The sequence below is a fragment of the Lithobates pipiens genome, unplaced genomic scaffold (assembly GCF_037356315.1).
Source record: "Lithobates pipiens isolate NorthernLeopardFrog02 unplaced genomic scaffold, aLitPip1_a1.2 Scaffold_3, whole genome shotgun sequence".
Lineage (NCBI taxonomy): Eukaryota > Metazoa > Chordata > Amphibia > Anura > Ranidae > Lithobates > Lithobates pipiens.
The window spans coordinates 56,638,525-56,654,472 of NW_027507790.1; the positions used below are offsets into that span (position 1 = coordinate 56,638,525).

Genomic DNA, 15,948 nt, shown 5'->3' on the forward strand with positions numbered 1-15,948 from the left:
TTTGATAACTACTCCTAAACGCTCTAAAAATTAACCTAAGATACTAAAGATTTCATGGGCTTGATAACTGCCCATTTTCTGTTATATGAGAACAAACTTACACTGGCATATGAACTAGCTTGAGCTTCTCCAAACAGAACTATCCGGTAAATTGCAGATGTGGGATGTGTGCTCGAGTGTTGAAATATCATTTCAGATGACTGAATTTGTACATACATCTGAATATACTGTATGGTCTCTTAGAAGAAATTGAGAAAATATGATAAAACAAATGCACTATTCTTACATATTGATGCTACCTACAGAGCTGTCCGTGGAGAGCCATTATTTCAATCCCTGGCAGATGGGAACCCATAACAACTTCAGGCAGTCATTTTGAGGTGTTTTGTACTGTGAAAGAGATAAGCATCTCACAGAACGGCATTGGAAGATGAAAAAATGCAGACTGAAAAAATCTTGGTCTTCTTTAACTTTGCAAATACATTATATGTTGCCCGGGTTTGTAGTGAAACTAAATATTTAAAGGACAAGTGCAGGCAAGACACAAAACTCACTATTACAAGTTCCAAAGAAAATCTGATCACCCAAGCCTCTGATAGCAGTAATTGGAAAAAAGATTATAACATGTTTGTATTAGTAATTAAAACCTACCCAAAACAACATTCTTCCCCCGTGTAGTACTGCAGCTCACAATCAGAAATTCCACGGACACATAATCCGACATTATGTACATCCATGTAAAATTTTTACCCTTAGGCTCGGTTCACACAGGGGGCGACACGAGGCGACATGACTTGCCGCGCCGCGACCTGCCGCGACCTCAGCGGCGACTTGCAAATGACTTCTGTATAGAAGTCAATGCAAGTCGCCCGAGGTCGCCCAAAAGTAGTACAGGAACCTTTTTTCTAAGTCGGAGCGACTCGAGTCACTCCTCTTAGAACGGTTCCGTAGTACAGAACGGGGGCGACTTGTCAGGTCGCGGCACGGCAAGTCGTGTCGCCCCCTGTGTGAACCGAGCCTCACTGTAGTTCTTTTTAGTTATCTAGACTTTAACCTCCCTGGCGGTATGATTATGTCAGATTTCTAATGCTGAAAGCAGTACAATTATTTTGCATGAAAATTTGGCATTTTATATTGTGGGCCTGTAATTCTTAGGAATAACTCACGCAATAACAAACAAGAGTCTAGTAGACAACCCGGGTACGATAAAGTTTGAAACACAAAATCATAAATTATAATATAACTATAAATAATTATAACAAATAATAATATGATAATAATAAAAATTATTCAATAATGTAATCAAATCAAAAACACTGAAATTTGCTCAGTTGCAGAATTGTTACTGTCATTACTTTCAGAGTTTGATGATGGATTTCCCCACAAATCACTATCACTCAATTTTGCAAGTGATTGTAATTTATTATCACTGTTTTCTAGCTGATCTAAAACCACTTTTGATGTTAAGGGATGGTTTTGGTTTCTATGGACAATCTCCAGTTTCCAGGCAGAAAGAACATTATTTATAATATAAATTTGCATGCAAGGCATTGGACAAACCACTAGGGACAAAAGGGGTGTGAAATAAATTGATACAGTAATGTAATCTGTAAGATTACAGTGTACTGTATATGTATTGTGTTTTTTACTATTTGAATTTGGCGCCATTCTCCATCCCCATGCGTCGCAACACTCGCAGGGAACGGAGCTCGGCTCTGTGATGAATCGAGCAGAGGACGGCTCGCACACAGAGAGGGGAGGACATTGCAGGATCCTGGGGACAAGGTAAGTGAGCTGTAACTGGATCCTGCGATGTGATCCCGAGTGTGGCCCGGGATTACCACTTTTGGTGCTGAAAATCCACCCCGAGTAACACTCGGGAATACCATCCAAAAAAAAAAGGAAAGGAAGAGCGTAAGGTCTTTGGACATTCCCACTAAATATGGAGGAACAAACCATCTTGGGAACAGCCTCTAAAGCAGCGTGGGGATGCTACAGGGACATAGGAGGCCAATCTCATTGGAACCATACACCACAAAAGTAGCACTTTGTAATTTGCTTCTATAAGAGAAATATTAATATATGTTATGAATGCATATCCCACTTGCAGGTCCTGTTCCCATTTTAGCATATACTGTTGTTTAAAAAAAGATGACACTACCATAGAGTAGATCACGGATATCAAATCATATCGTTTGTCGCATTTTCTACATATGGATTCAAAGGCAGTCTGTATGGGGAGTTGTTGTCTCTCTCGAAATAATTTGAGTGAAACAACGTCCCCCCCACAGAAGACCTCTATGCGATGAAATCCTTTATTTGTCCATGCATTTGAAGGACACAGGGGTGAGACCCATGGTGAACAATGAATTAGACAATATAGGAGCCAGGGGCTGATTAAAGATGAGATTTATTGAGTCTATCCCAAAAGCTCAAGGAAAAGGAAAGAGTGGGACAAAGAATTGGCGGTCTTTCTTTTGACGGTAACCAAACTTTGCCCTTTTTTTGTTGCATTTTCTGCCTCCAGTTCACACACAGTACAAGAACTTCAAAATTGTTATTTGGTAATTAAGTAACAATCGTAGTTAAAAATACAATTGGTTTTGAGTGCATGCTGGGGGTTTATAGTTGATTACATCTGTAATATATTGTATAAAATGTACTTATGTAAAATGTAGGTGAATTATTGTTGGTTGGTACAATGTGGTGAGAAAAAAAAAAAACGTTCCTGTGCCAATTTCCCTGTTATAACATAATTTATAGGAGCCCACAATTCAGAGTTTAACAGGATGAAATCAACTTCAGTCAAATGTTTTTCTGTACAAAAAAATTCTAGCTTAAATGCATGATGATATTGTATGCATTAACTAACACATACTGAAAATGTACATTATAAGAGGTCTAATGCCCCGTACACATGATCAGACTTTCGGAAAAACAAAACCGTGAATTTTTATTCGAAGGATGTTGGCTCCAACTTGTCTTGCATACACACGGTCACACAAATGTTGGCCAACAATTACGAACATAGTGACTTGTACGTGATATCTCCATTACGAACGCTAGTACTCGATTCTGAGCATGCATTGACTTTTGTCCGACAGACTTGTGTACACACGATCGGAAAGTCCGACAACAAACATTTGTTGGCGGAATATTTGAGAACCTGCTAGCCAACATCTGTTGGCGGAAAGTCTGACAACAAATGTTCGATGGAGCATGCACACGGTCGAACTTTCCACCAACATGCTCACATCCAACATTTGTTGTCGGAAAATCCGATCGTGTGTACGGGACATTAGAACAGACTGGTTAGTGAAGAGTGTAGCCCTGCATGCAGATGACCTCTTGCTGTTTTGGAATGACGCAGACTTTTTTCTACAGGGTCTTCAGAGCCTCACTGATTTCCCTTAGACTTTGCCGCCATTAGAATACACTAATCAGCAATGTCTTAGTTAGGGGTATCAGAGTAAAGGGGGCACTTTTCAGATATTTGTAAAAAAAATTGAAAAACATTTATCACTTTCCTTCCACTTCACAATTATGTGCCACTTTGTGTTGGTCTATCACATAAAATAGATTTACGCTATTAGTTGTAGCATGATAAAATGTGGAAAATTTCAAGGGGTGTGAATACTTTTTTCAAGGCACTGTATCAATAGCCTTCTCTTTTACGCCAGGAAGACTATTACTATGTGTTGGAAAAAGTCTGCTTATAATAATGTTCAATTTTGGAGACAACTTGTGAACTCCAACTTGCCTTTATCCTGGAATATTTAAAGTAATAGTGCTCTCTAAAGTCTGCCCATGTTGGCTACAAGACACCTCCATGGCCACAGCACTCACCCTCTGACATAAGCATCATCATGTACTACTGATATGATTACAAATGTGTATGCTCCTTTGTTCTTCATCCTCGGTATACTTCTTTTATAAAGAAATCTAATTTTCTCCAGGGCAACACTTTATTCTGAAGTCATTGCGTTTTTGGGCTTGAGCCACACACTATGCAGTTCTTATTAAACTGTATTGGTTTGTACGTGCTTTGTTGCTTTTCTTGGTGCTAACACCTGTGTGGGCTCCTAGCTACGCCATTCTCTAGTCCTGTATAAGACTGTGCTGTGTGTAGTGTAAGACTGCTTCTGGTGTGTGTTTAATCTTGCAGGAAAATGTACATTATGTCCTTTTCTGATTTCAGGGGTTTTGCTGGGAGCTAAAAGGACAGCTCTAAAAGGACTCTTGTGGAGATATTCCTCTTACGAGAATAAATCATTATCCACAGAGTCTGTCTAGGACAGCTTTCTATCATTGACAGAAGCTGTTAATGAAATATGTTTTCATACTGCACTCCTCTGCCATGCTAAAAAGCAGGTAAGAGACAATAAGTGGGAGTGTTGATGGTTTATATTACTCTATTATGTTAATGTTCACTAAAGTATGCCATGAGCTCTCTCATTACATGTGTATAACCCAATTCTCTGCGGTGTTATTTCTGAGCTAAATGCTATAACTACATAAATCTTGAATTAATGGAGACTTTATCGTTCCAGAAAATGAAGGGTAATTGCTGTCTGTTAATGCTGTTGTTGCTATTAAAGGAGGTATATATATTCCGTAGTGATGTTTAGAGCACATGGGGCCGAAATGGTAGAAGAGAATAGCAATGCATCTCAGCAGGACACGTTCTGAAGCCTCCTCAATTTAGTGAAATGTTCCTGAGCTCTAGGATGACTGCAGAATATGGATGTGGTTGGTATTCTGTAACTGTTCTCTCACCTGTAATCATATCAACAAAGCTATATTGCGTGCACCATACTGATTCCAGATTCCCAGCTGCAAAACAAGCCTTTAAAGTAAGCCGAAAACAAGAATTTGGGGTACTTTGTTCAAAGCAAATTAAAACGAGCACTCAGAATGAACTTGATAATTAAGAATAATTAAAAAGCAGTGCAAAAATGAGACAGAATTTTGTAAGGCACCAGATAAACTTTATTTTAGCCCCTGTTTAGCAAGATTAATTGCTGTGATTATAAACATAGGGGTTGATTAACTTAAATGGATATACATTGTTCTCTGCACACATGTGAACACACATAGAAACGAATACAAATATTTAGGGTAACATACATATTAAGCAGGCCGCTCTTGCCACTGTGGGCTGGGATTCCATGCAACCTCCTGCTCCTGCTTCACTATGTGTATAAGGCCCCTTTAACAGGGGGTGGACTCTGTTTTTGATGAGCAGGGGACCTGTCTGCGGATCCCTGCTGATCAGAGCAGAATAGGCGGATGACAGATCTGTCTCTGTTCAGTTAATGCAGAGCAGACATGAACATAGGCCACTCTGCTCTATGGGTGGCCTGGTGTAAACAGACTCAGGTGTCCATTAACCACTTCCCGACCAGCGCACGACGATGTACGTCGACAGAATGGCACGGGCAGGCATATTGGCGTACAGGTACGTCCAATATTCGATGCCGCCCTGCCATCGGGAGCGCGCCGCCGCCGGCGCGCTCCCGCGCTGGTCGGGACCCCCGTGAGTCCGGTCGTGGGACCCGCGGACTCGATCGTCGCGGGCATCCCCGCGATCGTCTCACAGAGCGGCCGAATGGAGGAAATGCTGTGTAAACAACATTTTTCCATTCTGCCTAGCAACTAGTGATGCTGATCTCTGCTCCATGTGATTGGAGCAGAGATCAGTGTACACTAAATGAAAGCCCAACCCCCCCCACAGTTAGTAACACACCCCTAGGAACACTTAACCCCTACACTGCCACCCGCTGGTTAACCCTTTCACTGCCAGTGTCATTTACACAGGAATCACTGCATTTATATAGCAGTGATTACTGTATAAATGACAATGGTCCCAAAAATGTGTCAAAAATGTCCGATGGGTCCCCCACAATGTCGCAGTCACAATAAAAATCGCAGATCGCCGCCATTACTAGTAAAAAAAATAAAAAAATAAAAAATTATTAATAAAAATGCTATAAAACTATCCCTATTTTGTAAACGCTATAACTTTTGCGCAAACCAATCAATAATCGCTTATTGAGATTTTTTTTACCAAAAATATGTAGAAGACGACGTATCGGCCTAAACTGAGAGAAAAAAAATGTTTTTTTATATATTTTTGGGGGATATTTATTATAACAAAAAGTAAAAAATAATGTTTTTTTTTCAAAATTGTCGCTCTATTTTTGTTTATAGCGCAAAAAATAAAAACCACAGGGGTGATCAAATACCACCAAAAGAAAGCTCTATTTGTGGGAAAAAAAGGACGTCAATTTTGTTTGGGAGCCACGTCGCACGACCGCGCAATTGTCAGTTAAGGCGACGCAGTGCCGAATCGCAAAAAGTGGTCTGGTCTTTGACCAGCAAATTGGTCCGGTCTGAAAGTGGTTAACAGCTGATTGCCCTCCGATCAGATCTGCCTAGACGACGGAGGATGGATATCTTTTTTTTTTTTTTTAAGCAGACCAGATCGGATTAGAGGTAGGCCAGTGTATACATGCACAAGTCCATTTTTTACCCACCTGCCACAGGGGTGAACGGACAGTCCGATCAGGTCCACCTGAAAAGCTGACAGGAGAACCCGATCGGAACAGTTGTGTAAAAGAAGCCTAAGAAGATGCAGAGCCCTCAACCTAAGCAGAGCTTGAACCAAGCATAGACCTGTGTTTCTGTAATCTTTAGTTTAAGGCCATTCAGAAGAAAACAGTAACTACAAAGATTCAGCTAGGGGGCTGCTAGGAACCAGTAAAATATACCAGGATCAGCCATATGTGGTTGTAAGTTGTATGTAAGAAAGTTGTATGGATAGTCATTGCAATCTGTGCATGTTTGAAACGACCATTAGAAAAATCATATGGTACCCCTAAACATGGGTGTATCAAGTATGCAAATTTTGGCTTAGACATGGTCCACATCCAACAATGCAATGGGCACACATCTCCGTGAAATGTGTATGCCTCATATTGTGGCATTTGGAAGGAAGGGGGGAATTTTAGGCTTAGAAATTAGCACAGTTTTTTTGTCAACTCCAGTCCTCAAGGCGCCCTAACAGGTCATGGTTTTAGGATTTCCTTTAGATGAAATGGCTGTGGTAATTACTAAAGCAGTGAAACTGATCAAATCACCTGTGCAAAATAATGGAAAGCCTGAAAACATGACCTGTTGGGACACCTTGAGGACTGGAGTTGAGAAACACTGGATTAGCAGGACACAGAAAAGAAACCTTGCTAGGAACTTTCCTTTTTTCATTCTAATGAACGGTTTACCTTAACCTTCTGAGTACAAATGTAGTGTGCAATGTGAAAAACTACTCTAATGTTAGCAAATGCAAGCTTGATACAAGCTTAATACAGATCGCTATGGAAGGAAAATTCTGCAACTGCAGAGCAGAAAGGCAAGGAAATAGAGTAATCACAATATGGAATTCTATTACCTTGTGCTCTGCTTGTGACACTGACTTACCAGTCACACACAATGCAGCCTCCCCTGAAGGTAACCTCCGATCTCACATTCTGAAAGCTAATCAATGTTGTTCAGATTTCAATTTCTCCGCTACAAGGTGAAGTCAAACCTAATCTAGCGGACGTCAGTCTCCAATGTAATGCAGCTGGCTGGGCCTGCCGCTGTAATTTAGACAATCATTAATAGCAGAGCTGTATTATAAAACTACATGCCACTTACAACTTCATCTCAACTCTGACAGGCATATCTTTTAAACAGCCTTCTGAGCAATTGCTTTTAGTCTATTCGATTGTGAAAAAAAAAGGTTTTAACCCCAGAAGGAGAAAAAAAAACCCATCAGCTGTTAGAAGCTTTTGGTTTTGCAAGAATTATTTAGCCCAGGAAAAAAGCACTTGTAAACAACTATTGTGCTGGCATTTTCTTTTCTATTTTAATAATCTCGTATGTAACATTCTGAAATTAGTTTTTAAGTACAATAACTGTAGCAACTTGAAAAATATAAAGAAAAAGTGATTCGCAATGTATTATCGACATGTTGTCCAGCTAGGGATAAATAGGCACACTGGTTCAGTAAAGTGCTAAATTAAAACAGCATGAAAAAGGCACAAATGAACACAGACTGGCTTATGCCTGCAAACACAGATGATGATGTGCAGACTGCAGCAACCCATAGCAAGCAATCTGAAATCACCTTTGCTGCTTGAGCAGTCAGAACAATAAAAGATAATTGCTGAGTGGTTGCTATGGCTTACTGCACCCTTTGCTTGTACTAAGCCTGGAACAGAAAGGCTTATAAAGTGTTGACAGAATTTAAAAGAGCAAGAATGTATTTTAACTAAATCAGAGAAATACTAGGTAGTTTCAGCTTTGCAATAAAATGCTGGCAGATCAAAAAGGTAACTATTACATCAGTGAGCCCCCACACTTTTTTTATGAGCGACGTACTGTACAACTAACTGCACACCAATAATGAGAAAAAAGAAACAAAAACCAAAAAACAAGGAGAGGGGAGCCAAATCGAGTACCCTATTAAGAAAGGTACATACTGCCAAAGTATATCCTATATTTACAGGTTCGCCCACCATACAATGGGGCCTTGCAGCATTTGGGTCAAAAGTCTACAGTTTCAATGAAGTTTAAAGACTTGTACACACTATAAAAACATTGGGTGAACATTTTAGTCGAAAGAATTTTCGTACGATTTTCGTATAATGTGTGTATACAACTTTCGACAGCCGATTCCAAATTTTCGTACGAAAATTCCCGAAGGGTCAAACTTCAAAATTTTTCTCGTATGGGAAGAAAACATATGATTTTGTTTAATGTGTACTGTTCTCGTACAAGAAAAAAAATCAGAAAAGGAAGACTGCGCATTATCAAAAACAACAAAAGAAAGCGTATTCATAATAATTTTCATACAAATTTTCTTTCATTGGTTTCCAATTTGTTGTGAAACATCGAGAAAAATCGGACAATTCGCATGGTTCGCCCGATTTTCTTATAGTGTGTACCCCACTTTAGGCTGGTCATAGACCGACCGTTTTTCTTTCTTGCAACAGACAGTGTTGATGCAGGAATCCACCCCCCCCCCCCCCGTCAAGCCATTGTGTTCTCGCTGTGGGGACAGCTTCCATTTTCCACAGTGATTATTACTAGCGGCCATAACAGCCACTAGCAATAATTTCATGTAAAATCCAGTAGGCTGGTTGTACCCAAGTTGATCGATCAGTCAACTTGGATACATTCACCCTGCCCATACATGGTTCGAATTGAAATGATTCAAACCGTCTATGGCCAGCCCAAGTCAAATGCTAAATCACTGGACCCCACCAATCTTAACAACCTACGCCCCATCTCCTTACTCTCCTTCTCTTCCAAAATCCTTGAAAGACTGGTCTACAACGACCATCTAACTATGAACTTCTTGATCCCCTTCAGCCCAGATTTCAACCTCAACACTCCATGGAAACTGCTCTCCTTAAACTCATCCTATCTATCCCACCGCTCTTTTAGTGTCACATACAACTCTACTTCCCCCCTCTCCTCTTCCTTTCTCCATTGGGGTCCCCTGAGGTTCTGTTCTTGGACCTCTCCTTTTCTCAATCTACACCTCCTCCCTGGGTCAGTTGATTGCCTCCCATGGCTTTGAATATGATCTCTACGCAGACGACACCCAAATCTACCTCTCCATCCCTTAACTCACTCCATCTGTGTCCTCACGCATCACCAACTTATCAACAGATATATCAGCCTGCATGTCACATCACTTCCTCAAACTCAACCTATCCAAAATTGAGCTCATGATATTTCCTCCCCCATGTGCCATTTCCCCCAATTTCTCTGTCAAAATCAATGGCTCAACTATCAACCCGTCCCGCCATGCCAAGGTCCTAGGTGTAATCCTGGCCTCTGAACTATCCTTTTGGCCCCACATCCAATCGCTGTCCAAAGCTTGCCACCTCAACCCCTGCAACATCTCCAAGATACGCCCCTTCCTAACCAATGTCACCACAAAGCTTCTAATCCACTCCCTAGTCATCTCTCATCTGGACTATTGCAACTCCCTCCTCATTGGCTTACCTCTAAATAGGCTATCCCCCCCTTAAGTCCATCATGAACGCTGCTGCCAGTCATATCCACCTTACAAAATGCTACCCCTCTCTGCCAATCCCTCGGTTGGCTGCCACTCAACCAAACAATTAAATTCAAGATACTAACAGTAACTTACAAAGCCATTCACAACCTGGCCTTCAGCTACATGTCGAACATGGTCTCAAAATACCAACCAAATCATCCTCTTCGCTCCTCCCAAGACCTCCTGCTCTCTAGCTCCCTTGTTACCGCCTCCCGTGCTCACCTCAAGGACGTCTTCTGATCCTCTCCCATCCCCTGGAATGCTCTACCCCAATCAGTCTGGCTATCTCCTACTTTGTCTACTGTCAGACAATCCCTGAAAACTCATCTCTTTAAAGAAGCCTATCTGCCCCCCACCTAACAACTGTACATTTTCTCCATCAGCTCATCCCCCACAGTTATTACCTCTTGTATCTCTTGTACCTCTCAGATTGTAGGCTCGAATGAGCCGGGCTCTCTGATTCCTACTGTATTAAAGTTTACTGTATTTGTACTGTCTGCCCTCAAGTTGTAAAGCGCAGCGTAAACGGTCAGCGCTAAATCATGTATATTAATAATAATTATAGAATGGTCTGTGAAGTTTGTTATTTTACAAAAGGTTTGCTCATATTGAGCAGTGCTGAAAAAGGCTGGTCATTTCTATAAAGCCTTTTCTAGCATGTTTCTTTATGCCATTTTATTACAACATGCTTCAGATCACAACACAGAACTGGCTCTATATAAAACTTACTCAGGCTTAAAACCTTATTTCTGTACTAATGTGCATTGTTATTGGTTATTAACTTTGCTAAAAAATGAAATGCTTGCCAGTTTAGATTACACTTCAGGAAAGACACACTGTGTGGTAAACAGCTTGGTTTTCATTCTGTACAAGTTTAATAAATAGCCCCTAATAGATCTACAAAAAAAAACAGGAATTAAGTTCAGTTTTACCTTATCGTCGATATCACTTTCGCTGTCGCACTGCAAGTAAAAAAAAAAAAGGAAAATAGAAGTTAGCTACAAATAAAGTAATTTGGCTTTGGCACAGACGAATGCATTTCATTTACAGATACACGTTTATATTATGTTACAGCTCCATAGTGCGTAGTGGTAAAAATGATCAATTAGTAGCTTTTGAGTTAAACAAACCGAACTCCATGCTAGAGGTGTACAGTTTGCTTCCATCACCTGACCTGCCTAAGGGCTGCTTTGAGTTAGCCTGTGCCTCATACTCTGAGTATCCAAGGGTTGCTAGAAGCCATCTACAGCCTCTGTAACTTTTTAATTAAGGACAATATCATTTAAAGAGAAGGCTTCCATGTTAATCCAAGAGTGCTCTTCTACGAAAGGCTCCTTAGAGAGGTCTCCATTGATTTTGTTTTGCAAGGCCTGAGAAACACAACCTGAACTGTAAATGTAGTGGAGATCTATGGGTTCTATAAAAATGTAAATGGAACAACTTTATATACTGACACAATATAAGCTGATGGGAAGTATGTGATTTATCTGTGTATGTGGAAGGAGCAGCCTGAAGGGGTCCAACTGAGAGTCACCTTGTAGGTAAAAAAATAAAAAAATAAATGGACAGAAATTTTTAAATGTAGCGCTGCCTTTTATATGCATCCTTTTCCCCCCTCAAAGGACAAAAAAGTAGAAGTGAAATTATCACACACTGCTGTAGGATTACAAAGCACTACGAACCTTAACCACTAGTCTTCAAATGCTACCAAAGTACCAATAGTAAACCCTGCAGATGAAAACCCCCTCTATGAAAAGAGCCAGGCTTGTCAGCAGATAGACCCATTAAGAGGGGGAAAGGTAAAAGAGAGCCTCACACCCTAACATGAAAAAAAAAACAACTAAAGACTCATACGCATGTACAATACAAGAGTGGCAGCAATACAATGACATGATTTGGATGACTGCAAACTAAAAGCATTATCAGCTTTCATCATCAAAACATACTATACAATGCCTTTTAAAAGAGAAGTATGGCAGAAGCTTTGTCATGTGTCTCTTGTGGATCACTGGAGGGCATACACTTTTGCACTCCTGTGACCCAAAACCAGCCGGCAGCGGGTAAAAGCCAAATGACGGCTGACATAACAAAGCCAGTCCAGGCTTTGGAAGGACCTCGACAATGATGTTGGGATCCACCCAGATGACTGACTGCTGGCTCAGCCTCTCAGTGCACAGCTAAGAGCCTGCGCCAGCTGCTCCCAACTCGTCCATAGCCCAGTAAGTGCTGGAACGGCAGAGCACTGAGCAGTGATTGATAGTCACCGCTTTCTTCTCAGAGCAGACTGAGAACTGAACAATGAATGATCACGTGACTGCTCAGTTCTGGGGCTTAGAGCTGGTGGGGGAGGGATGCTGCATCTTACCAATGATGCAGCCATATAGGTGAGAATGTATGTTTATTCATTTTTTTATTTCCCACACGTCTCCTTTAAGGCACCACAATTAGGCTTATTTCAAGTGATTGTTTTATTTTTTTTGTTAAAAAAAAGCTTTACAAACATGTTATACTTACCTGTTCTGTGCAATAGTAATGCAGAGAGCTGGCACAAACCTCCCCTTCTCAGGTCCTCCTGGCAATGCTTTTGGCTCCTCCTCTTCTTGGTGCCCCAATATAGGAAGCCGCTTCCTATAGGGGCACACCTGTGGGCTTGCTACTGAGCTGGGCTGTGTGCATCTATAGACACACCGCACAGCTCAGCTCTGCTCCCAGCTCCCTCCGCATAGGATTGGCTTGACAGCAGCAGGAGCCAATGGCCCTGTCAGAGTCCTGTGAGGAGAGGAAGAAAGAGCAGAACTGTTGCACTCAGGCAAAGTGCTGGATCGAAATAGGAATCGGGCAAGTCTTTAGGGAGGTCAGGTGACAATATAACCAATGGGACATTTTTTACCTTAATGCAGGGAATGCATTAAGGTAAAAATGTCTTACATTTAGAACCACTTTAAAAATGCAAAAACCACTATGCAAAAGGAACCAATCTTGAAACATCTTTCATTGAGTTGACTACAGTAAACTGAAAGCTGGTTAGCATATGATACAGCTGTTCTTCACTGCTTTATCAAATTATAAGGCATGTAAATAATTAGCCTATCAAATTGACAAAAGTTTCAGGGTCAATTTTCTAGCACACGTATACACCAATGTGGACTTTTCCATGTTCTGAAAATAAAAAACTGTAAAAGAAGGGGAATAGTACTTACCTGTGCTGCTGCCAGTGCCTCAGTTCTTCATTTTTTTTTCTCTCTCAGAGCAATACCAGCTAAGGTGCCTTTAGCATTTGACACTTCTAGGAGTGTCAGATGCCTGGTCTGCCACCGCGCGATGTGTTTACCGCTGCTGGCTGCTACATCAATATGGTGTACTGTACTGCCAGAAGGGTGTCAGATGCTGAAAACTTTTAGCTACTGTAGCTCTTCAAGAGAGTAAAAAATCCAAACCAGCCCTACTCCCCAGTCAATAACGTGACTACAGTTACAGGTTTAAGTCTCCTGGGGTAAATGCCTCCTGGTGGAAGGTGTACCTCTGTCTCAATCTTGCACACTAAAGCAGGTTTTCCTGTGCAGTTGAACCATATTTGACTCTGTCCTTCTAGCCCTTAGACCCTTTTCACACTGAGCCCTCACGGGCGTCAGTGGTAAAGCGGCGATAATTTTAGCTCCGATTTACCGTTGTTTTAGCTGCACTATTCGGCTGCTAGCAGGGCGGTTTTAACCCCCCGCTAGTGGCCGAAAAGGGTTTAAATCCACCTGCAAAAAACCACTGGATTGGCGTTTTGCTGGCGGTATCGCAGCGCTGCCCCATTGATTTCAATGGGGGAGCACCGGTGAAGGAACGGTGAGTTCCCCACTCCAAAGAAGCTGCTGGCAGGACTATTTCTGACGCCCTGCCAGTGCACTGCTCCAGTGTGAAAGCCCTTGGGCTTTCACAATGGAGTGAATGGAGCCACTTTTTTCAGGCGCTATGCAGGTGCTATTTTTAGTGCTGTAGCGTCTGAAAAACGCCCGCAGTGTGAAAGGGGTCTTACTCCTGTGTAGTTTCTACATTCATGCTGATGAAAAAATGCATTATCACAATGTGATACTATTATCACCATGATTTACTATGGGGATGGTGCTGTTTTTTTGTCATCATGTTTTGTGCGAAGGCTAAAAAGTCCAGTTTTGGTCTCATAAGACCCTTTTCCACATTTGCTCTATCTCCCCACATGCCATTGACAAAATGCCAAATATGACTGGCGGATATTTTTGGGGGAAATGGCTTTCTTTACGTCACTTTGGGATACTGTTTTATAACCAAAACCCTGATCTAAGCTATTCTGGAACTTTATCCCAGACTTAATTCGATAGATTACGGATGTCATGATGCTGTTTATATAGATACATTTTCTAACAAACACTGTGGGGCCTTTTAAAGAATTGTGTAATTGGTGATCACAAGATCTTTTAACTGGAAGCAAGTGATCAATATTCAACAAAGTATGTGACTTCTGGCAGCAATGTATTGTACGTCAGCTTATCTAAGGGTTTTCACAGCAAAGGGAATGTTACTCATGCCATCACGACTTTTTAGTTTTTATTTGCAAATTATTTGGGACGCTGTGTATTTTTTTCCACAACAGACACTACGGATCAGTTTGAGTACAAATAACAGAAATCAATTTAACCGCAGGTTGTAACACTCAAAAATTAAAAAAAGTCCAAAGGGGACCAAAAGCTCATGCAAAGCACCATATTTGTAATCTGAAAGTGAAACCATGTAAATATGAAAGAATGATTCATATATTGCAATAGCCACCTTCAAGTTGGAGAAAAACAGATTATATTAGAATAACTCAAGGCTCCTGTTGGGGTTTTGTAACTGTTTAAACATTTGGTAATTTTAATCATTAACAGTGAAAGATATGTCCATATATTGCTAGCCTTTCATCGCTCACTTATATTTCTATTAATTGTCCTGTAATAGATACTATCCTTAATACTACTATAGATACTATCCTTAATACTAAATAGGTAGAAAGCTAAAGACCATTTACAAAGACCATGATGGCGGTATAATAGTGATTTTGATGAATGATGTATTCAATCCAGAAATAGCAAAAATGGACCACATGCAAACAGTTTAAGGGTCCATGCACACTGGCTTAAAAAATGCTGCTTCTAGGGCCGCGTACACACGCGCGGACTGTTCGCCCAACCTTGTTCGGCAAACAGTTTGTCAAACAGTCCGCTCAAAATTTGCATGAGCGGACTTGCCCACACACGAGCGGACTGTTTGACGAACAAGGTTGGGCAAACAGTTCGCTCAACTTTTGAAATGAACGGACTCGCCCACGTAAGGAGGAGGCAAATCCGCCCACTTCGAGCGCGTGTACAGGTAGGCGGGGCCCGCGAAGGATACGTCGCGGGCTCCGCCGCCTGGAATGGGCTTAAAGGGGAACCCCAACGCCGAAAAAAATCGGCGTGGGGGTTCCCCCAAGTCCACACCAGACCCTTGTCCGAGCACGCTACCCGGCCGGCCAGGAAAGGGGGGCGAGCGAGCGCGCCCCCCCTCCTGAGCCGTACCAGGCCGCGTGCCCTCAACATGGGGGGGTGCCTTGGGGAAGGGGGGGGGGCGCGCGGCCCCCCCACCCCAAAGCACCTTGTCCCCATGTTGATGAGGACAAGGGCCTCTTCCCGACAACCCTGGCCGTTGGTTGTCGGGGTCTGCGGGCGGGGGGCTTATCGGAATCCGGGAGCCCCCTTTAAGAAGGGGGCCCCCGGATACCGGCCCCCCACCCTATGTGAATGAGTATGGGGTACAATGTACCCCTACCCATTCACCTGTGAAATAAAGTACAA

General features: G+C 41.8%; 1 protein-coding gene across 11 annotated transcripts in view; it reads right to left on the minus strand.

The window, feature by feature from the left end:
* FBRSL1 (fibrosin like 1) overlaps positions 1–15,948 on the minus strand; it is a 717,476-nt gene that overhangs the window by 165,220 nt on the left and 536,308 nt on the right. For all 11 annotated transcript variants that reach the window (XM_077461733.1, XM_077461732.1, XM_077461735.1 and 8 more), the window contains one exon: positions 11,044–11,073. In XM_077461733.1, the coding sequence (XP_077317859.1) occupies positions 11,044–11,073 (30 nt within the window). The remainder of the gene's footprint in view (positions 1–11,043; positions 11,074–15,948) is intronic.